This window comes from Saccostrea echinata, unplaced genomic scaffold (genome assembly GCF_033153115.1).
Source record: "Saccostrea echinata isolate AGI-Se365-2 ecotype Australia unplaced genomic scaffold, CSIRO_AGI_Sech_v1 ptg000009l, whole genome shotgun sequence".
NCBI lineage: Eukaryota > Metazoa > Mollusca > Bivalvia > Ostreida > Ostreidae > Saccostrea > Saccostrea echinata.
Window position 1 is genome coordinate 40668066 of NW_026889758.1, and position 24825 is coordinate 40692890.

The 24825-nt window shown below is 32.8% G+C and overlaps 2 protein-coding genes across 2 annotated transcripts; one reads left to right on the plus strand and one right to left on the minus strand.

Moving 5' to 3' along the window:
- Positions 1–1785: 1785 nt before the first annotated feature.
- LOC133183723 (uncharacterized protein C1orf131 homolog) lies at positions 1786–14411 on the minus strand. The gene is made up of 2 exons (XM_061318644.1): positions 14318–14411; positions 1786–2689 (listed from the first exon to the last, which is right to left on the minus strand). The coding sequence occupies exon 2, from the start codon at positions 2684–2686 to the stop codon at positions 1817–1819; it is 870 nt and encodes a 289-aa protein (XP_061174628.1). The 5' UTR covers positions 2687–2689; positions 14318–14411; the 3' UTR covers positions 1786–1816.
- Positions 14412–14789: 378 nt separating this feature from the next.
- LOC133182382 (enhancer of mRNA-decapping protein 3-like) lies at positions 14790–24011 on the plus strand. Its single transcript, XM_061317216.1, has 7 exons — positions 14790–14808; positions 19514–19688; positions 20101–20534; positions 21064–21390; positions 21647–21800; positions 22043–22260; positions 23275–24011. Exons 2-7 carry the CDS (start codon positions 19525–19527, stop codon positions 23607–23609), a joined length of 1632 nt encoding a protein of 543 aa, XP_061173200.1. The 5' UTR covers positions 14790–14808; positions 19514–19524; the 3' UTR covers positions 23610–24011.
- The last annotated feature ends 814 nt before the right edge of the window (positions 24012–24825 follow it).

The following is a 24825-nucleotide window of genomic DNA, read 5'->3' on the forward strand; positions in this document are numbered from 1 at the left end:
GCAGGATTATTCTCAGGGCTTAATAACCCTTGCATCCAGGTTTTGTAAAAGTACCCTGTCCCAATTGAAAATTCTCTTTTTTCCCAAAAAATTTAGGTAAAAATTCCCAAATGACATGCAGATTGAATTTTTCAGTGCTCTTTATATCTAAAAAAAAAAAAAATTGTATTTTGAGATTTTAATGATTCATAAATTAAAATTTGAATAGAGAATAAGACCTCAAAGTAACTCTTTATTCTACAGTAAAACTTAATAAAAGACATCCATATTTCCAAATTTTGCAACCTTTTTGGTTAAAATTCCCAACTGAAAGGGTACAGGACCCTGTACCAAAAAGGGTCAATTAAGTCCCGATTCTAATCATAAGTGCAGGTCTACTTGACCATTTAAACTATAAAATACTTTTTGTATTATACATTAAAAATTCTTGAATAATTCTTTATTCAATATAACTATCACTTACATTATAAATGATAAATTACAGGTAAATCAAAGGGAAATAACTTCTCTAAAAGTAGAGTAAAATCAGCACCCTGGTCTGCCATGGCACCAGAACCCCCGATCCAAGGAGCATGAATTTCACAATCTGATCAAAAATACCCTTGCTCATTACAACACTGACTTGGTTTGCCTGCTAGATGCCCAGGAGCACAGAAAATTTTCTAAGAATTAATTTATATATTTTTACTATATGATTAATAGAACCCCATCCTAACACCAGAATCTCTGACCCAGGGGCCATAAATTTCACAATTTAGGTAGAGATGCCCTTGCTCATCATAACCAAGCACTTTATTTGTCTGCAATACATATGGGGGGGGGGGGGATAAGAAGATTTTTAAAGAATTTATGTATTTGTGCTGAATGACAAAAAGAGCCCCATTGTAACACCAGAACCTCACCCCAGGACATGAATTTCACAATTTTGGATATATATATTGTGCATTTATTAACAGCAAATTTTAAACTCTAAAGCATCTTATTTGCATATAAAATAATATTTACATTTTCTTTGGAAAAAATACAAAAAAATAATCAAGAGAATATCAATCTTTCTATGCTGAAACTGTATTTCAAAAGAGATGTCTTGGAGATTCATTATATAAAATTTTGTGATGGAAGATGGATGCATGAAAACAGATAGAAACACTTAAGTGACTCAGGTGACCTAACACTATTCTTTTCAGTTCTCAGAACAAAGGCATACAGATAAATAGATGAACAGACAATTAATCAGTACATGCCTATGGTATCTATGATAATTATTATATACCACACCCTTCCTGTATGCAACCTTAATTAACTATCACTTTTGTCCACAAGCCCATCATGTATGAAACCTCTCTCATTGTAACTTCTCAGTATGTGTGATGTGTTGTACTTCAGCAGGATTCATATTTCAATGCCTGCTGTGCTGTCTTTAGTGCATTTAATCATGGTCACCACAAAATTAGATCTTCACACCAATATGACAAATGCAATAACCAATAGTGCTCACCAAGGTTTGCACTACATGTAGTCTCTGACCTACTGATGCAATTAATTTCAAATAGCTAAAAGTACATACACAATACAATACCTGTACTATACCACAGTTCAATATGTTTCTTGGAACTTTTTAACTCTTAAATTTCAATAATATAGCGAAAAATAAATTTTTCCATTCCTGTTCAACCAGATTCCACTGACTTTGTAAAAAGCAGAAAAGATTTGAAGACTAGTTTTCAGGTCATTTTATTTACAACTATATACCATATACAAATAAGACAATAATTTCAATTAATTTCCTATAAATCATTTGCAATTTCCAAATATCCTAAAACTTTTTCTTTCTTTTCTTTTTCACTGATCTTCCTCCTGGCTGTAAGTCCTGTTTAGTCACAAACTGAACACCATGTTTATACTTCCCAACCTGTCCGTCCACACGTCCAACATCATTCCGATCTTTCTTCCTGGCGACAACCTTTTTTTGGACCTTGTAACCCAGCTTCCTATCTAGTTCCCTTTTTTCTCTCTCCTCCACTTTTTGCTTTTTCACCATTTCCTGATATTCCTTGTAGTTATGAGCCTTGTTTTTCTTGGGTTTTGCTCCGAGTTTAACAAGCAAGGACTCCATGGCTGCTTCTTTTTTCTCCTCGCTGAATCCTTTGATTCCAAATTTCTGCACATCCAATCTTGCTGACTTTAAATCAATAACATGAGTTGATACCTCTTGGGATTTTTCAATGAAATTCTTTGTTTCGTCTTCTTTCCTTTTTGATTTTGGTCTTTCATACACTACAACCTTTGTATTGGTTGGCTTTTTGGTGTCCTCACTCATGTCTGAATTCATAACACTCATATCCAATGTCATCACACTTTTATCCATATCATTCAGTCCAAGCTCATCTTTCATCTGCTGTTTCTTTTTTTCTTTTCCACTCATTTTAGTTTGCTCCTCTTCTACAATTGTTTCAACGGGTGAGCTTCCATTACCTGCCTTATTTTTCTTTCGCTTTTTCCTCTTCTTTGAGTAAATTTTCTCGCTGATATCATCCTCCTCAGCTAAAATTTTCTTTCTTTTTTTGATCTTCTTTGCATGCTTGACTCTGTTTTCATAATCTTCATTGTCCATCAAACTCTCTCCATAGGCATCTAGTCTCTTTAATAATTCTTCATGCAAACAATCTGACATTTCACTTTCCATAATCTGCAATATTGAATAAAACTTAAACTTTTTTCCTTGTCCAAAACTCTGCAAAACAATAAACTGTTACTTTTGTTTAACAAAAGGCCTAAGGGCCTTAATGGTCACCTGAGTATAATAAAACCCTGTAAAGGATCCACAGAATGGTAAATATAATCATATAATAACACAAAATAAACTAAAACTCAAAAAAAGGAGATAAGGTAACAATTTTGCATCATAACCATGCACCTAGTTTCTCTGATAAATATTGAAGAGCAGAGAAGATTTTCAAAGAATTTCATGCATTTTCACTACATGATCGAAGGTACCCCGCCCTGACTCAAGAACCCCTGATCTAGGAGCCATGAATTTCAATTTTGGAAGAAGCATGCATAATCACGCACTTAGTTTGTCTGCAAAAATTAAATACTAAGGGGCACAGAAGAACAATCAAGATTTTCAAAGAATTAATGCATTTTTTCACTATATGACCAATAGAGCCCACAATAACACCAGAACCCTTTTTTTCCAAGTTTTGGATGAGGCACCTTTTCTCTTCATATCTATGCACTTAGTTTGTCTTTAAATATACAGGGGGAGAATATATAATTCTTATAAATGTATAAGAATTTATACAATTTCACTATATGATCTATAAAGCCCCATCCTAACACCAGAAGAACCCCTGACCCTGGGACCATGAATTTCCTAAGTTTGCGGACAATGTAAATCTTCATTATACTACTTTCAAGAAATTTAAAATAAGCATATTATTATATGTAAAATTATTTATTTTGTTGATGTGTGAAGTTTCATTCCATTCAATTTTATAGAAATCAATTTACTTCATTTTAAAATCAACATGTTTGATAACCCCAGAGCACACTTAACAATTATTAACAATTAATTCACAATTCATTATAACATCAAAAATATAGCGTCATGAGATTCTCAAAATATTCTTCCTATACATTTCATACAGTCTGGTCCAATATCTGCTCATTAAAAACGAGTCTCTATCAATTGAAATTAATTAGGTCTTTCCACCTTTCTGTGGAAAGACCTATTGAAATTGTTCTGTTTATTATTATTAGGTCTTTCCACCTTTCTGTGGAAAGACCTCTTGAAATGCTTATGTTTATTAGGTCTTTCCACCTTTCTGTGGAAAGACCTCTTGAAATGCTTATGTTTATTATTAGGTCTTTCCACCTTTCTGTGGAAAGACCTCTTGAAATGCTTATGTTTATTATTATTATTATTATTAGGTCTTTCCACCTTTCTGTGGAAAGACCTATTGAAATGCTTATGTTTATTATTATTATTATTATTTTTCCGTTACCGCCTTTTGAACCGAAAGACTTTTCGAAGAACTTTATAGTTCATGATACTCGACATCAAAAGTTATTTCGAAAAACTACCCAACGAGTATGACCTATGACCTCTTTCGGAGTTCTTGCCCTTTAAACAAAAAACCTTGTTATCGCTACTCCTTCGAAATCATAAACCGCAGAGGTACGAAACCTTAACCAATGTCTTCGACTAACTGAGTACTCGCTTCAAGGTTTCACTGCGAAAGAATTCGTCGACCCCTTTTATGAGTTATTGCCCCTGGACGTTTCTCATGTTTACAAATAATGAAAAACTTTTCTAAACGACAAGTCGTAAAGACATGGGACCAACTGCATAAGATTCTTTGACCTTAGACCTTGAACTTAAGGTCAAGGTCAAAGGTCAAAGTCATTAAAAATATAAGAAAATTAGCTCTTTTTATAGCTCTTTTGTCTTTCAACATATACTACATATCTTTGCAACTTTAATATGTCCTTCTAAAAGTATTATAAAAATTTCATTCTTGTCCCCCAAGCTTGACCCATTCAAAAGTTTTCATCCCTTTCGCAATAAAACCTTGTTATCGCTACTCCTCCGAAACCGTAAACCATAGACATTCCAAACCTTCATCAGTGTCTTCGACTCATTTAGTACGTTCTTCAATCTATACAATGCAAAAGGGTTCTTCGGCCCCTTCTATGAGTTACTGTCCCTGAAAGTTTTTGCTGCTTACATTTAATGAACTTTTTTTTAAAACGGTGTATCCTAGAGACATGGGACCAACTACATCGGCATATTTGACCTTTGACCTTGAAATATAGGTCAAGGTCAAGGTCATTTAAAACATAAGAAATTCCTTATATATGTGTACAATATAGCAATTCACCAAATGACCTTGAACTTTGACCTTGACCTTTGACCTTGACCTTGGGTCAAATGGAAAAGTAAGGACATGCATCCAGCTCCAGTATCAGGAAAAACATAGAAAGTAAAGATTTCTTGTTTTTTTTTTTTTTTTTTGGTAATGACCGTGACCTTTGACCCTTGACCCAAAGGTCACAATCAGGCTAAAGGATGTGGAAGTAGTTACAATTCTTAGTTTAAAAGAGGCATAAAATAAATAATTCATCCCCCACCTTCTTAAAAAAAAAAAAAAATCACATCAACAACAATGTAGAATGTTACTCTAATATTCAAACCAGACCTCGGATCGACACCAGATTTGGTACAAATGTAGTATAGACCTCAGAGAAACTTTCTGGAGAGTTTTACGGTGAGTCCTATAATTTTATAAAAGTCTTGAAGTTTCACGGCAAAAACTACAAGTTCTGTTGTGTTTGAAATTTAAGTGCAGGTGAACGAAGAAATGATTTAAACCTTTTATCGGCTATTTCTTCAGATGTCTTTAGTAGCATTCAATTCTCCTGATATGATACGACATTTTAATTCCAAGCATTCTCTCTTTCTTTTACATTTGGAATTTATTTGATTTTTATTTAGAATTAATCATTTTCCAGAAATAGTGATTTTCGGTATATAAAAAAACAATTCTCGCTTTCAATGTCGTCTTTCCCTTCTAAAAATGCATGTTGGGAGTTTAATTTGTGCTACACATATTTAATTTAACCCAAAGAAATGCTTATTTAAATGTTTCATATTTATTTCAGGATATTCAGACAGAAATGTTAAAATCCGAACCCGATCTTTTAAGCTTACAACGAAGCTATTAACAAAAAATTCAACATGCGCACAATATCGATGACTCGGGCTACAGTCCATTAATACATTTTCCTTAGGGAACAGTATTAACGTTTTCTCACGCAGCCCGTCCCTTATTATTTTATATACTGCTTGCAAATTCAGGAACTATTTCCTTTTACGGAACTTCTTTCTTCCCCTACCGATTCTAAAAATATGCTTGCATTTCTTCTATAGTCTTAAACAATTAACTTACGAATGATATCAGAATGCGTGGCCGAATGGTTAGCGCACCTGCCTTTCAATCCAAGGGTTTTGGGTTCGATCCCTGCTGGAGGAGCAATTTTTTTTTTTTTTTTTTCCCCATTTTTTGCATTTTTCTACTTTTTCTCAACCCAAATGACACGGAAACACTTAAAAAGGTGGAAAGGCCTCTAATTGTTCTCTGAACAATTAGTCTCCTAGTTATTATTATTATTATTATTTTTCCGCTACCGCCTTTTGAACCGAAAGACTTATCAAAAAGTTTTATAGTTCATGATACTCGACATCAAAAGTTATTTCGAAAAACTACCCAACGAGTATGACCTATGACCCCTTTCAGAGTTCTTGCCCCTTGTACGAAAAACCTTGTTATCGCTACTCCTTCGAAACCGTAAACCGTAGAGGTACGAAACCTTCATCAATGTCTTCAACTTATTGAGGGGACTCTTCAATCCTTTCATTGCGAAAGTATTCGTCCACCCCTTTTATGAGTTATTGCCCCTGAAAGTTTTTGATGTTTACGAATAATTAAAAATTTTCAAAACGATAAGTTGTAGAGACATGGGACCAACTGCATAAGATTCATTGACCTTTGACCTTAAAATATATGCAAAGGTCAAAGGTCAAGGTCATTGAAAATATAAGAAATTAGGCTCTTTTTATATCTCTTTTGTCTTTCAATATATATTAAATATCTTTGCATCATTAATATGTCCTCTTAAAACTATTTCAAAGATTTCATACTAGTCCCCGGAAATTTACCCCTTTAAAAGTTATTGCCCCTTTTACTGAAAAACTTGTTATCGCTACTCCTCCGAAACCGTAAACTGTAGAGACACAAAACCTTCACTAATGTCTTCAGGGTCTTTAGACACAACTTCAATCTATTTAGTGCGAAAGTATCCGATGACCCCTTATATGAGTTATTGCCCTTTAACGTCTTTGCACTTACTATTAAATCTTATAACTTTGAAACTAAAAGTCGTAGAAGTATGGGGTCAAGTGCAATGTGACCCTTGACCTTTGACCTTGAATATTTTTAAGGTCAAAGGTCAAGGTCATTTCAAATTTTTAAATTTTTTCATTTTTTCTATCTTTCAAGCCATTTATGGATTCTTTTTGTATAAAAATTTACTTTAGAGAGTAAAATATAAAAATTAAAGAAATTTAAAGAAGGTGGAAAGACCTCTAATTGTTCGAGAACAATTAGTCTCCTAGTTATTATTCTTTTTCTTCCCGGACTTTTGAAACCGCAAGACTTATCAAAAAACTTTATAGTTCATGATACTGGATATTAAAAGTTATTCCGAAAAACGACCCAACGTGTTTGACCTATGACCTCTTACAAAGTTATTGCCCCTTTCACAAGAATAGCTTGTTATCGCTACTCCTTCGAAACCGTAAATCGTAGAGATACAGAACCTTCACCAATGTCTTTGACTAATTGAGAGGACTTTTCAATCTATTCATTGCGAAATGATTTGTCGACCCCTTCAATGAGTTATTGCCCCTGAAAGTTTATGAAGTTTACAAATAATGAAAAATTTTCAAAACAATAAGTTGTACAGACATGGAACCAACTGCATTAGATTCTTTGACCTCAGATCTTGAAATTTTTTTCAAGGTCAAAGGTCAAGGTCATTCAAAATTTGAGAAATTAAGCTCTTTTTATATCTCTTTTGTCTTTCATTATATACTAAATCTCTTTGCATCTTTAATATGTCCCCTTAAAACTATTTCAAAGATTTCATACTTGTCCCCTAAGATTTACCCCTTTAAAAGTTATTGCCCCTTTTACTGAAAACCTTGTTATCGCTACTCCTCCGAAACCGTAAACCGTAGAGACACAAAACCTTCACTAATGTCTTCAGGGTCTTTAGACACAACTTCAATCTATTCAGTGCGAAAGTATCCATTGACCCCTTATATGAGTTATTGCCTTTTAATGTATTTGCGCTTACTATTAAACCTTATAACTTCAAAACTAAAAGGCATAGAAGCATGGGGTCAAGTGCAATGTGACCCTTGACCTTTGACCTTGAAAATTTGTTCAAGGTCAAAGGTCAAGGTCATTTCAAATTTGTTAAATTTTTCATTTTTTCTATCTTTCAAGCCATTTATGGATTCTTTTGGTATAAAAATTAACTTTATAGAGTAAAATGTGAAAAATATATGAAATTTAAAGAAGGTGGAAAGACCTCTAATTGTTCGAGAACAATTAGTTTACTAGTTATTATTTTTTTTCTTCCCGGACTTTTGAAACCGCAAGACTTATCGAAAAATTTTATAGTTCATGATACTGGATATCAAAAGTTATTCCGAAAAACGACCCCCCGTGTTTGACCTATGACCTCTTACGAAGTTATTGCCCCTTTCACAAGAATAGCTTGTTATCGCTACTCCTTTGAAACTGTAAACCGTAGAGGTACAGAACCTTCACCAATGTCTTCGACTAATTGAGGGGACTCTTCAATCTTTCATTGCGAAAGTATTCGTCAACCCCTTTTATGAGTTATTGCCCCTGAAAGTTTATGAAACTTAGGAATAATTAAAAATTTTCAAAACGATAAGTCGTAGAAACATGGGACCAACTGCATAAGATTCATTGACCTTTGACCTTAAAATATATGCAAAGGTCAAAGGTCAAGGTCATTAAAAATATGAGAAATTAAGCTCTTTTTATATCTCTTTTGTCTTTCAACATATCCTAAATATCTTTGCATCATTGATATGTCCTCTTAAAACTATTTCAAAGAATTAATACTTATCCCCTAAGCTTGACCCCTTTAAAAGTTATTGCCCCTTTTACTGAAAACCTTGTTATCGCTACTCCTCCCAAACCGTAAACCGTAGAGACACAAAACCTTCACTAATGGCTTCAGGGTCTTTAGACATAACTTCAATCTATTCAGTGCGAAAGTATCCGATGACCCCTTATATGAGTTATCGCCCTTTAATGTCTTTGTGCTTACTATTAAACCTTATAACTTTAAAACCAAAAGTCGTAGAAGCATGGGGTTAAGTGCAATGTGACCCCTGACCTTTGACCTTGAATATTCTCCAAGGTCAAAGGTCAAGGTCATTTCAAAATTTTTAAAATTTTCATTTTTTCTATCTTTGGAACCATTTGTGGATTCTTTTTGTATAAAAATTAACTTTAGAGAGTAAAATATGAAAAATATATGAAATTCAAAGAAGGTGGAAAGACCTCTAATTGTTCGAGAACAATTAGTCTACTAGTTATTATTATTATTAGGTCTTTCCACCTTTCTGTGGAAAGACCTCTTGAAATGCTTATGTTTATTATTATTTTATTTCTCACCAGGACTTTTGAAACCGCAAAACTTATCAAAAGAATTTATAGTTCATGATACTGGATATAAAAAGTTATTCCGAAAAACGACCCCCCATGTTTGAACTTTGACCTCTTATGCAGTTATTGCCCCTTTCACCGTAAAGCTTGTTATCGCTACTCCTTTGAAACCTTAAACCGTAGAAGTACGGAACCTTCACCAATGTATTCGACTAATTGAGGGGACTCTTCAATCTTTTCATTGCGAAACTATTCGTTGAACCCTTCAATGAGTTATTGCCCCTGAAAGTTTTTGAAGTTTACAAATAATCAAAAAATTTCAAAACAATAAGTCGTAGAGACATGGAACCAACTGCATTAGATTCTTTGACCTTTGACCTTGAAATTTATATGAAGGTCAAAGGTCAAGGTCATTCCATATATGAAAAATATATTTCCTTCTATAGCTCTTTTGTTCTTAAAGATTTATTATCTATTGTTACATAATTAATATGTACTCTTTAAGCTATTTACAATATTTCATTCTTGTCCCCTAAGTTTAACCCTTTTGAAAGTTATTGCCCCTTGTGCAAAAAACCTTGTTATCGCTACTCCTCTGAAACCGTAGACCGTAGAGACATCAAACCTTCAATAATGTCTTCAGGGTCTTTAGACACAACTTCAATCTATTCAGTGCGAAAGTATCCGATGACCCCTTGTATGAGTTATAGCCCTTTAACGTCTTTGCGCTTACTATTAAACCTTATAACTTTAAAACTAAAAGTCGTAGAAGCATGGGGTCAAGTGCAATGTGACCCTTGACCTTTGACCTTGAATATTTATTCAAGGTCAAAAGTCAAGGTCATTTCAATTTTTTCAAATTTTCATTTTTCTATCTTTCAAGCCATTTATGGATTCTTTTTGTATAAAAATTAAGTTTAGAAAGTGAAATATGAAAAATATATGAAATTTAAGGTGGAAAGACCTCTAATTGTTCGAGAACAATTAGTCTACTAGTTATTATTATTATTCTTTTTCTTCCCGGACTTTTGAAACCGCAAGACTTATCAAAAAACTTTATAGTTCATGATATTGGATATTAAAAGTTATTCCGAAAAACGACCCAACGTGTTTGACCTATGACCTCTTACGAAGTTATTGCCCCTTTCACAAGAATAGCTTGTTATCGCTACTCCTTCGAAACCGTAAATCGTAGAGATACAGAACCTTCACCAATGTCTTTGACTACTTGAGAGGACTTTTCAATCTATTCATTGCGAAATGATTTATCGACCCCTTCAATGAGTTATTGCCCCTGAAAGTTTTTGAAGTTTACAAATAATGAAAAATTTTCAAAACGATAAGTCGTAGAGACATGGAACCAACTGCATTAGATTCTTTGACCTCAGACCTTGAAATTTTTGTAAAGGTCAAAGGTCAAGGTCATTCAAAATTTGAGAAATTAAGCTCTTTTTATATCTCTTTTGTCTTTCATTATATACTAAATCTCTTTGCATCTTTAATATGTCCCCTTAAAATCATTTCAAAGATTTCATACTTGTCCCCTAAGATTTACCCTTTCAAAAGTTATTGCCCCTTTCACTGAAAACCTTGTTATCGCTACTCCTCCGAAACCGTAGACTGTAAAGACATCAAACCTTCGCTAATGTCTTCAGGGTCTTTAGACACAACTTCAATCTATTCAGTGCGAAAGGATCCGATGACCCCTTATATGAGTTATTGCCCTTTCATGTCTTTGGGCTTACTATTAAATCTTCTATCTTTAAAACTAAGAGTCGTAGAATCATGAGGTCAAGTGCAATGTGACCCCTGACCTTTGACCTTCAATATTTGTTTAAGGTCAAAGGTCAAGGTCATTTCAAAATTTTTAAAATTTTCATTTTTTCCATTTTTCAAGCTATTTCTGGTTTCTCTTGTATAAAAATAAACAGTAGAGAGTTAAATATGAAGAATATATGAAATTTAAAGAAGGTGGAAAGACCTCTAATTGTTCGAGAACAATTAGTCTACTAGTTTTTATTATTTTTCCGCCGGACGCTTTTTTGTTTCATGATCTTTCGAAAAGATTTATTGTCCATGAGAATGTACTCCGTAAAAGATTTTTGCATTTGACCCTGCATAAATGAACTTTGACCCCTCAAAGAGTTATTACCCCTTTCGTAATAAAAGCTTGTTATCGCTACTCCTTTGAAACCGTTAACCGTAGAGATACGAAACCTTCACCAATCTCTTCGACTAATTTAGAAGACTCTTCAATCTATTCATTGCGAAAGTATTCATTGACCCCTTCAATGAGTTATTACCCCTGAAAGTTTATGAAGTTTATGTATAATGAAAAAATTTCAAAACGATAAGTCGTAGAAACATGGAACCAACTGCATCAGATTCTTTGACCTCAGACCTTGAAATTTTTTTCAAGGTCAAAGGTCAAGGTCATTCAAAATGTGAGAAATTAAGCTATTCTTATATCTCTTTTGTCTTTCAACCTATACTATATATCTTTGCATCTTTAATATGTCCTCTTAAAACTATTTCAAAGATTTTATACTTGTTCCCTAAGATTGACCCCATTAAAAGTTATTGCCCCTTTCACTAAAAACCTTGTTATCGCTACTCCTACAAAACCGTAAGCCGCAGAGAAACCAAACCTTCACTAATGTCTTAAGGGTCTTTAGACACAACTTCAATCTATTCAGTGCGAAAGGATCTGATGACCCCTTATATGAGTTATCACCCTTTAACGTCTTTGCGATAACTATTAAAGCTGATGACTTTAAAACTGAAAGTCATAGAAGCATGGGGTCAAGTGCAATGTGACCCTTGACCTTTTACCTTGATTATTTGTTCAAGGTCAAAGATCAAGGTCAATGAAATTTTTCGAAAATTGTCATTTTTCCAATATTTCAAGCCATTTCTTGGTTCTTTTTATTCGAAATTTAAATATAAAGGGGTAAATATAAAAACAAATAAAAATTAAAAAAAGGTGGAAAGACCTCTAATTGTTCCGTGAACAATTAGTCTACTAGTTTTGTTAACAATTGTTCAGGTAGGGTAAGCATAATTTTGTCTGTGAATGTTTTCTTTTTTTACCACTTTATTATGCTTTCACAAGATCAGCAACTGTGAAGTGCCTTTCTCTTTCCAAGTCCTTACTAACGAACATTTTTTGGTTGGATTTTTACAGATAATCCATTTCCTCACAGATCGTCCTCATCTGATACAAAGTCCATATCATTCAAATACTGCCTGGGCCATTTGCACACACACACACACATGCATGACTCGCTTTTGAGATATTTCATGCTTCCTACAACATTTTTAGATTTTATTCCGACGTTTTCCAGAGTACAACAGAAAATTGTATCGTAAACTGTTGCTCTGTGACGTTCTATGACTTCACCTATTTTGCCTTTTTCATTGAAGACTACCTTTCTTCAGAAATTGATTTCTTTTCCATGAAGCAAACTATTAATTCATAATTTGGAATATGAAACGATGTAACAATTCCTAATTTGATCGTCCAGATCTTTTTTGGTTTTGAGCCATTTTACACAGGCAATGACTACAGGCATTAATTAGTGTATTGTTTGTAAATTACTAAATTTTGATTTGCTTCGCGAACCAATTTTTCAAAGTTTTTAACTCCTAATAAGTTTGAATTAAATCAAGATATTTTAAAGATTTTTAATACAAATCATTTGAATTTATTGTTTAAATATTTCTAGCAAATTTGGATATAATATGACATTAAATAAAAAAGATATGACAGAAGTCAACTAACTTTCTGAACAACCCTCATATTTAAATCTATTTAGAACAAATATATGCAAAGGATAATAGTGTAACAACAGCAGGTTTCCTACATATATTAACAATACCCCTTCCCTAAGTTCCCTTATTCTACAGTCTGTGTGATAAAAAATTCAAATTAACATATGTTAATGTTTTTGAGCTATAAATTAAGGGGGGGGGGGGGGGGGGGTAATTGGGTAGTGTAAAGAACAAACTAATAATTTTGAACATGAGCACTTTTTTTCTTGTAGGTCAGACATTAAAATTTGAAATGCTTGCTATTCATTTGCTTTCTTGCACAATCTTATTCCATAATATATGAATACAAACAGTACATATATATGAGTGCTGGAATTTTTAAGCAGTGTAATTACAATCGATAAAATATAATTCAGAGGTGTGAAAGACAATCCTGAACACATCGAACCTCTTTTGCTATTTTTAACCACCTTCTAACACTCTTTAAAACCCAAAATATGCACTGGTTTTTGGTTATAAGTTCTCTTGAAGAACCTGTAATTACTTGAAGAATACCATGCATAGATTACAAGTCTTGGAGATCTTGCACTTGATCAATATGTTGTTGATATATAGCTAGGGATTCTCCAAGAAAACTCAAACATATCAAAACAAAATATTTAGTTACCATGGTAACATGAATTTTCAGAGTTCAACTTTTACCAATTATGAATTTGCCTGATACAGTTTTTATACATCAGGGATGCATTTTACAATCAAACTAAAGATTAACATCAAAATCTACTTTTGCAATTTATTAATTCTTTACATTGATTAAATTCCGAGTTAAATTTGAATAAGAAGAATTCAGTTATGTCAACATATACAAATATAACCTCACAAACTTGTTTAGTTAGTTAGATTTTAGAACTATATTTAAGATTTTTAAACTTAGCTGCAAGTTCTTTTGTACAACCAGTGATTGGGAAGGCTGTGAAGGTCAATGGGCTATGAACAACTGTCAAAATTTGTAATGGACCATTTTGAAAATAAATGGGCCATCTATGTAACAGCTGGCTATATTGGTCCCAACCTGTTGAATCAGACTCAGAAAACATAAATAATGTCTTTGACTGAATTAACTTAAAAAACAAAACTTAAAGGGTACATAGTGTCAACTGCATCAAAGTTGCCAGACTTTCATGTATTTGCATGACAGATTGCTCCAATTATTTATATTTATACAGCTGTATTTAGATTGCATGTCTCATTGTCTTTGTAGGAGTGACATTTACCTTCACTTTAAAGTCTTCAAACTTCGATCATTTCTTTTTTTTCCCGTACTTTATAACCCTAATAAGTAAACAAAATAATAAAAAATTGAAATCGTAGCCAACACACTTATAACAATTTAGCTTCTTCTACCAGAGACTCTGACACATGATGGATCTCCATGTGGATTTTGTATCGCTTAGAGCATTGACATATTATGATAAATAATTTTCCCTTTTCAAATTTCTTTCTTTAATGATGAAAAAAGTCTGTTGTTTTTTACTTAAAGTCATAAATATATCAAATGAACTATTTTTACTACTTTTCTTTTTCTATGATTTTTTTTAAATGTTATTTTTATTTCGAAGGTCATTCTTAGAAACATAAGCGACCCTGTGTTTGTTTTGAAGCCATGTTTTTGTAAACCAGGTTTTGGAGAAAGATTGACCTAAAAAGATTATTCACGATTTTAAAAAAGAAGTCTTTATTTCTGGGCATAAAATTGAAGCTTACTGTAAGTATCTACATGTATGTAAGTGATTGAGATTTTATAACTATTTACGATTCTTATTGACAATAAGGTGACCTACATTTGACGATATTTTTTTTTTTGTTTTGAAGTAGACCATCCAACAGGCCTAACTATTGTCAGGGATTTAGAGTTCATCAGAACAAAACGACATGTATCAAGTCTAAATGTTCTTAATACATTTTTTTTCATGGCGACTCTTAAAATTCCTCATTAGGCCTATATTGCTGAAATATTACGTACAGGTTGGGGTACCTTGCGGGGTGTTCTGTTGAAGTAAAAATTCCTTCGACAGCCTCTCATACCATAACTTTTAAAGTGGGATCCAGGTCAGTTAAATTTGGTAAGTGACTAAGTGATAGCAACATTTGCACTATTCGAACATGATGAACAATATTGTAGGTGAATGTTACAAATTATTGACATAATATTGGATGACTGCGAATGATAGTAGGCCTATTGTTTTGCCACCTATGTCCAGGCAGGGACGTATATATTCTTGTGTGCCCATATTTTGACAGTCTTTCAAGATGTGTAAATTTTGTAATACCAATTTAATATCCACAAATTAAAATAAATTGTGCCTAAAATACTTCATTCAAAGGGTAATATTTTCTATATGGCGATTTAACTTATAATTTTTATCTGTTACCAAATGCGATGCATTTAAAAAAAGTGACATATAAACAATGAGTGCCACCACCGAGTCCTAATTTCAACTGTTGTCAACTGTAATCGTTCGATATGCCAGGCCAAACAAAACAAATTTTTAGTATATAGATGTAAAAAAAATTGTTAAATTTATTGTAATTCAATCTAAAATTGATTATACCAGGGTTCGAAATTCACTATATACAACTCGCAAAATGCGAGTTAGAATTTCAAAATTGCGAGTTAAAAATTAGGTAACTCGCAAAAACTTGCGAGTTGATTTTTTTGCATTGAAACTGTAGCAAAATTATATAATATGACAGAACACAATGCTTTTGATTTAAATCAGTAATTTAAATAAAAGTCACCCTGTAGCTGTATTTTGTGTATTGTACAGTAGTTACTTTTTCCTTAAGTTACATGTATTTAATTTATATAAATTTAACTTTATATGAAAATTGCAAGTAGTCTTATAAATTGCGAGTTCACTTTCTTGGTACTCGCAATTATTCGCGAGTTGTAATTTTAGGGAGTTAGCATTTGATTGGCTAAATGTCATTCTTCAATACAATGGTGGGACATAGTACTGCCTCGCTGCTCCCAAAACTGAATAGGCCTATTTGTCATTTTGCATTAAGAAGTATGCATAGGGAGGGCAGTTGGTGAATATGGCCTGTATTTGGATAACTTCTTTATATTAAGAAAACAAAAGCCTTCAAATTATGTCATTATTTTCTCTTTCAGATTTTGACAAATTCTTGGTTTAATTAAAAAATCGATTGCATTAAACTCAAAATAAAATTGTCTTGGTCTCTTTCTCCAAAACATGATTGTCACAGTGTAAGTTTCATCAATGAATCTTCAGTCTATGCCGACGACGTTGTCAAATTATATGTTGCAAGCTGTTGATGGTAATATGATTCCAAAGATGTTTTAAAAAGTTAGTTAACGTAAATCAAACATTTTTTGTCTGAAAACTTTATGAATAAGTAAGTCACTTGCCAGTATAAAGGAAATTTTGATTGCATGTGGGTGATGTGATTGCAAGTCTACCGTAGTAATTTTATTTACAAAGATGAGTTTATTCTTGCGAGATCGAAGTAGATATAAACAAAATTCGAACCCTGTCGATTTTAGGACCTTCGACCATACTAATGGGATAGGCAACTCCTTCAGGATTTATGATAAATTTTAAAGCATACATTGCAAAATAATTTAAATATGATGCAAAAAACCACCAAATTTATAGTACATGTATTTTCAGAAATACAGCCAATCCGGGGATGTGTTGGTTTTGAATATTTAACGTAATTATACTGGGAGGAATATAAAGATTGCTAAAAACAAATGGAGAATAATTTTTTGATCGATGAACATGATAAATAAAGGTTTTGTTCTGAGATCTTACGTCAGACATCTGACATCAATGATAGCATTAAAAATATGTTTTAAATTGAAATGAAGTCCCGCAGCTTATGAGATATCATGAGAGTTGCCTATCTCATTTGTATATATGTTCCCACTCCAGGTCAATTTTCAAGTTATCATTTTCCAGTTATTTTTTGAATTTATATAGATATTTTTATCATTTTTCATAAAATTTGAAGTATTTGTCGAAAGAAAAAACTATATATTTTTAGTAAAAATCTAGAATTTCACCGTAGAAATCAATAGAAAATATTATTAATCCATCTCTCCCATTCCCCAACCCTCACAACATCCCCATGAAACCAAAAAACAAAATCCCTCTTACAGGTATTTTAAATTGGTGTTAAGTAAATTCATACCAAAGCTTCTGTTGTTTCACCTGGGAAAGGGGGGATATGTTTACAGACCTCACCAAAATACTCCAAAATTGTTATTTTGTTACCAATTTTAATTGATCTACAACTATTAACATTTACAAAGTGAATCATCAGATATGATATTAACCACATGTATATTATAATTAATTTAACATGTTTATCAAATTGAAAGATTAAAAGGTTGTTTGTCCACATCCATGAGTATTTCAATATTCAGTTCTGTTTTAAAGTCTCTTTTCAGTGCCAGAAAAAAATGTTACACCCCCTTATCAGAAAAAGCTGTATTTAGCAATTTATTAACACTGATATTAGAGTTATTAATCAATTACTACCTACGTGTACCTACCTACCTATTCCTTGTTGCACCCGGAGGCACATAGGGCAAGGACTAGGGATTTCCGTTCTTCTCTGTTCTTAGCTGCATCAATTACTAATGAAGTCTATTTTGCATTCATGAAAAATTGGGAGTAAGTGTTTACAGTTCTTCTTTCCTTTGAAATTTGACACAGAATGGACAAAATATTGTTAAATTAGGACTTCATTTTTAAGAGATATGTTGGTCAAGATGTCTTCTATGGCAATCGTACTGTAAGAAAATAATTTACTTGTAGAAAGATTTTAAAAGAAATCATTTTATTTTATAACAGAAAAGTTAGGGCTCAGAGGACCCCATTCCCTGGGGATAAAAATGACCCCCCCCCCCAAAAAAAAACACTCACAACATGAGTCTTGTTCTTTCATTTTGCCTTAATTATTCATTCATTCAGTGAAGAAGAATTTGTCATTTAACATGCCATCATATGCCCATACTGTATGCTCATGGAGACTTTTATTTTGGGTAAGACTATTTGAACATGGGCATTGAAAAATAAATTTTATATGGCTGTTCTCAGAATGAAATTTATACAATAAAGCCTCCCTCCAAAAAATATATATATTACCAAATACAATTAAATATTAATATGTTTACAAAACTCTGCTGTTAAAACTTTTAGATATATTCAAAAGGGAAGATGATATACATGTATATATATCAGAATTGAAATTTAAAGGTCATGGTTGATATTTATATTTAGAACAGAACAGAATTAAAGTTGTATTATGTTAGTGTTGTGAAATAGGCGCAGAGTAATATATATATAGTGCATGAAAGTGTATGGAATAATATAAGCCAAAATATAACTAACTGAGTAACTGGTGTTATTAGTACAAACTACAAAGTCAATCTTTAAGTATTGAAAGGTAGGGTTTTATAGGACTTCAGTTGTATTGTCATATATGGTCAAAAGTTTGTCATGTTAATTTTGCTAAGGAATTACCCCTTCAGTAAAGGTAGAGAGTGTGTGCCTGAGTGGAAGAGGAGAAAGAGATCCCAAAGAGATCCCCTTGTTCATAATATGCTACCCTTAGTAGCTTAGTAGAATGTAAACGTAGATAAGTAATCAAGTTAACCTTCACAGAATTTTTTAGACAAGGTATTATATTATTATTTAATCTTTATTTATTCTGGAAGGTGTATACAATTATTTATCTCAATTTTCATCGTACAAAGGGATTAACGTTGCAGTAATGGGCATGTTGCCAACTTCACTGTTACATTGTAATATCATCAAAACATCCTCTCTTTATGCAATAAATCAATGTTTCACTATTCTTTGCAATATCCCAGGAATTTATACATTGATTGTAAAAGTAATCTTCGATTTGATATATAGTGTAACAGTATGTTTTTTCCATTTTGAAATTATTTATTGATCACTAATAGTTTTTTTTTCTTGGTTGATTGGTGTTTTCCCCAAGTATCCTTTAGCATTTTAAAGATCAATCACCACTTGTAAATAGTAGGTGAACTTAGTTTTGTGTTGCAGCTTTTTCAGTTAAGAAAATAAAGTAAAATTTATATTTCTGCTTTATACTTAAGGTTTAAAATATAGATTCACATTGAAACATTCCGAGTAAAGCAGAGAATCTGAATCATCCTAGGTGTAAGCAGCCAATCGGAATCATCCTAGGTGTAAGCAGCCAATCAGAATCATTGTAGGTGTTTCATAACGTTATGAACATGGAAAAAAAAACCAACTGCATGGGAATGATGAAATACAGTTGATAATGGGAGAACCAGAGTTCTCATCATTTTGAATGTGCACATAAACACGTTTGTGTTACCCATACTGTGTATCAATGATTTAAGAATTTATAGTCACAATATAAATTGTATGGTTTATAATTTACAGATACGTAAAAAATGACGTCAGCTTTTGTTGGCTGTATTGTCTCCCTTGATTGTGGAGAGGTTCTTGGGACATATCAAGGGCAGGTAACTTGTATCAACAACAGTTCCCAGGAACTCACTCTCATTGAGGCTTTCAGGAATGGCCTCAAATGCCCAGTTTCGGAAATAACTCTTAAGTAAGTCTGTTTGCCAATTATTACCAAATAAGTGAATTTTTAGCAATTAAGACACAAATTTGGTGATTTATCCCCAAAAATTGTTAATTATTAATTTTAGCGATTTCATAATGTCAAGCAAGATATCTAGAACTCATACAGAATAAATTGTTAGCGATATTCATTTTTAGTGATCTTAAAGCCCTCACTTATAATGCCAAAATTGAATCCTAAAAATTTGCTTATACTGTATTTGTTTATGCACAAACTTAACTTCAAAAATATTTACTGAGTAATGTAAAGAGCATATTTAAAATAACTTGTGAAGTTTTTTGCAAAATATTTGTACTTAGGACCTTGTAATGTTGGGATAAGATATGTATTTAGACTATTTAAATTCATGTCAAGTTGCATAAATATCATTTACTCTCAGTGCCTCAGATATCAAAGAACTAAAGATTATGAAGAATCCTACTGAAGCCATCTCAATCACCAATAAGCAGGCTACACCATCCAAACTTTCTCCAGAAAATAACAATGATGTGATTGCTCCTTCTCCAGTTAAAATTATTGACAAGCCTGTAAGTGTTGTTCTGTCTGAGAGACAGTTTAGTGAATCGTGCAGTGTACGGAATGGCAACAATAGAGGGAGCCAGGAGAGCAATGGAAACGGTAACATGAGAAGAAGTGGCAGTGCTCCCAGAATGACCAATAGAAATGGGAATAACTCCCCTATCAATGGGATCAATCGATACACACCAACCAATGGGAATGGTTGCAATAGGTACACACCTCCATGTGAAAATGGCAGCAGATATATAAAGTACACACCCACCAAGGAGGAACAAAGAACAAGGAGAAACTCCAGTAAGTTCCTAGTCATGGTTGATCTTACTGTATAGTATTTCTGTAAGTGTTGATTGTCATTGTGTTGTATCTCAGTATGGTGGATGAATGACACACTCTGAAACTTTCATGAGTGACAAACATAACTCATATGGTAGAAGTATGCCACATACCGTATAAGTGGAAATTTTATCGAGACGCAAATTTGGCGATTTATCCCCCAAAATTGTTATATATTTTAAGCGAGAAGTAATTTTAGCGATTTCATAATGGGAAGAGAGATAGCAATAACAATGGATAGGGAATGTTAGCGATATTCAATTTTAGCGATCTCAGAACCCTCGCTAATAATGCCAAAATTAAATCCCCGCTAAAAATTCTGCTTATACGGTATATAGAAGTGGACTTATTAAATGCTAGTACATGCAATTGCTTTGAAATTTTAATCAACCTAAAAGTAGTGCTTTTATATGAAGAACATGAAGCTAAGAATAAGTGTGTTAAAAGTGTATTGGTCAGTGCTGAAGTTTCTAATATTTTGCATTTTCAGCTTCCGAAACAAGGGTCAGAAATTCATCAGCAGCTAAGAAAATAGAATTCCGTCACCGAGGTCCCTCACAGGGCAGGGAGGATTGCTTTAGTGCCCCCTCTGAGTCCTATTTACAGGACTTTGACTTTGAGAAAAATCTTGCTTTGTTTGACAAAAAAGCTGTATTTGAAGAGATCGAGAGTGCCAATCCTGAACTTACCAAAGTGGTTGAGACAAAGAAACCACAGAAGTATAGGTGTGACGAGAATGTCCTTCAGTCCGCACCTGTTGTGTATCAACAAATTAAAGTACCAAAGGCTATTCCATCAAATAATTCTTTTGTAACTGGTAAGAGAATTCATCAGGAGGAAATATGAACAATGTACATATACAGCTTTCATTTCACCAATTGTTACTGTCATGTCTTTTAATGTAAGTCTGTTGTCAAGCAGGTGAATTCACAGTACCCTGACCACTGCGTTGTGCATTCATTGTTGAGACATATTTCCCCAACATTTTTTTCCCACAGTTTCATTCTTCTTAAAAAACCATGAATTTAAAAAAAGAAGCATGATTACATGTATTTGATTTTATTTTTGAGCAGATTCTGGTTTAGTAGTTCCCAGTATATCATATGAGTGGAGGAAAAAACTGTTTGAGACAGCAGAGAAACTGGGATTTAAGAGAGAGCGGCAGATCGAAATGGTTGGACGATCGGCATGTGAGATGGTGCTACAACTTCTAGGAGGCTCCACTAGGTAAGAATTTAAAAACTAGAAATCTTACAAAGAAAATTTGTAGAATCTTTAGTGGCAACAAGTCTTACATTACATGTTTATTACAGAAGTATAAACTCCATTCTGTCAACTGACTTGCCATATCTGTGAATATTATCAGTAAACTACATATAATAAACATGTTAAAATCATCTATTTCCAAAAAAAGGAAAAAAGGATTTTTTATTTAAATTTTGGAAATGATTTATTTTGGGTATCTTTAGATTGAATCCACAAAATGGTCATCAGTTGCCCACAGTGATGGTTCTTTGTGGCCCTCACCTACAGGGGGCATATGGGGTCAACTGTGCCAGGCAGCTGTCCAATCACAATGTCAAAGTTCAAGTTTTCATGCCAGGTCATGTGAAGGTCCCTGCCTATATGGAGGATGAATTGACTCTGTTTGACTCCTCTGAGGGAAAAAGGACTGCTAGTCTTAAAGGTTATTTTTTTGTCAAGTCTCTCCTCAAAAGGATTTCTTTGCACCTCATTTATTCCTCTTAATAAACCTCTTAGTGATTAAGACCTGCGTATTGGTTGTCCTTTTCCTGAAATATGTTGCAGCAAATTTTGTTTTCATATAATATATAACTGTAATGATAAATGGTACTAGTCTCAATGCCAAAAATGTTGATTTTTTCCAAATTAAAGACCAAAAACTCCCAATTCAACTGCTGAGGAACAGATCGCTATGACCTTGTAATTCTCTTGGTATGAAACATTGCATGAGTTGTCTAAATTTTTCACATCCTCTTAAATTGAAAGTATTGTGGACATAATGTGACGAGATGTATGTTGTAGACAGCCTAGTGTCGACTTGAAAATGTGACAAGAGATATAAGTACATGTGTGTAAAACAATGACTACTTGTTATTCATTCTTTTAAAATATGGATCAATAACTGATGATTAGAATAAAGGTGATTAGTTGATTGATAGAAAATTCCCAATTTCTCCTATTTTGATGCTAATTTTTCCACTGAATTGGTATCTTCACCATTCCCAATTGGTAGAACAAAAACCCTGTGTTATAAATAATATGCTTTGTTAAACATTGTTAAATATGCCGACACTTCTCTCTGTATACTTCGCAGTAAGTGACAAAACAATGTTTAAAATTTGGTGATTTGTGTTCTTTACATGGGTTTAAAGTTGATCCAGACAAAAGAAGGCTTAAAATTTGCTTTTGTTACTGTAAACTTGGATGTTTTTAGGGGGTTAAATTATGTGAATTCTTTGCAATAAAGCCTTTGCTTGGGGGTTAATTTTGTAAAATTTAAAATATTTACAAAATATGTTGGTTTGTTTTTTAGTATGGTGCCTCTTATTGAAACTAATTGCATGGTGATAAATTAAGCAAAACTTTACTTATTGAAAAATACACAAACATTTCCCCTACGTAAACATTTCCACATTTACAGTAGAGCTAATAATCATTTATTTGTTGCTATTTACAGACTTACCATCAAGTGCTGTGGATATCATTATCAATGCCATGGACACACATGAAAATACTCAATACAAGCAGCAAGGCTGGTTCATTGCCTCCACAGAGTGGGCCAATCACAACAGAGCACCAGTTCTCTCCATTGATCCACCAGCCAATGGTGCAAGTGTGCAGTCCAAGTGGAGTATCTGTATCTGCCTTCCACTCACCGGAAAAGAAGGCAACTCATCTCAAGTGTACTTATGTGACTTAGGCTTTCCTAAGAAGGTGTTCACTGATCATGGCATTAAGTATATTTCCCCTTTCAGTCACAAATTCATAATTCCTCTCCATTCCCAATCCTAGTCATTTAAATGTTTTTACCTTCTGTGTTTTATGGCAAATGTTGTATTCATTTTTCTGGATGCAAAAGTTTACATGACATTGAACAGTATTGCGAGATTGTTTTGAAAATGCATTCCATAATCAGATACTTTTACTTTAATTCGCATTGTATGTTTTTGTGTGAAAATATTCCATTTGGAAGTGCTACTATGAAACCAAGACTGCCAAAATGTACAATGATTCTATGTGTTCATAGCTAGTTATCTGTGATGTTAAAAGTATGTTGTTTGCTGTATGTTTATTTTGCCCTTTTTTTCACAAAATCATAATTTCTTTACAACATTGTGGAAAAGAATTTTACTTTTTAAGTAAAAAATATGCTCTTAAAGCCATAGTTATGTCCAGATTTTTTTCGATGGGAATTATGAAAAGTTTTATCATTTTTAAGAAGCATTTCAAAGTACATGTATATCTTTGTGTGAACTAATATGTGTGTTTTTGAATACAAGGTTCCATTTTGTTGTAAATTTTACTGATGAATGCATTGATGAGTTGTCATATGAGGGCATTTGAATGTTGTTATTGTTCATGTAATGTGAAATTTTCACATGGTAATGATATGAAATGTTCCCACATAGACTTGCTCAAGTCTCTTTGTATTATTTTTATTCCCTATAACATAATTTTTAAGTTTTATGTTTGAAAATAATTTTTTAATTTAGATTTTAATGTGGAAAAGAGAGCAAAACCCAGTGCAGAAAAAAATTTACACGCATTTCATCAGTGAAGTTTTGCTGGTGAACAAAAAAAACATGATATTGTCTCTGAATTATTTCATATCCCTGTAAAAATTGTGCTCAAATTTTAAAAGTATGTTTATCATAGATATAACTTGGATATATTCTTGCAATGTAAATACCGAAGTCCTGATTTATAGACTAAAAAATGAGGACCACACTTGTAGCATAAGATTCATATCAGTGTGTCTCTTAGTGAGATGGGCAGCTTTTTTGTTTGCTTTTTGAGATACAATATAACGACTCATAAAGCAGTACATTTCATTTTAAATCTGTACAGTTACAATATGTCATCATGTTTTAAATTTTCATTCATCAAAGACAAAAACTTGAATGTATTCAATTTTTTTTTGTATGTGTCAAGAAAAACATTTTTTTAAGGCTTTATCAGAGCAATTAATGCTCTGATATTCTATTTATGGTTTTCCCATATTTGAAAA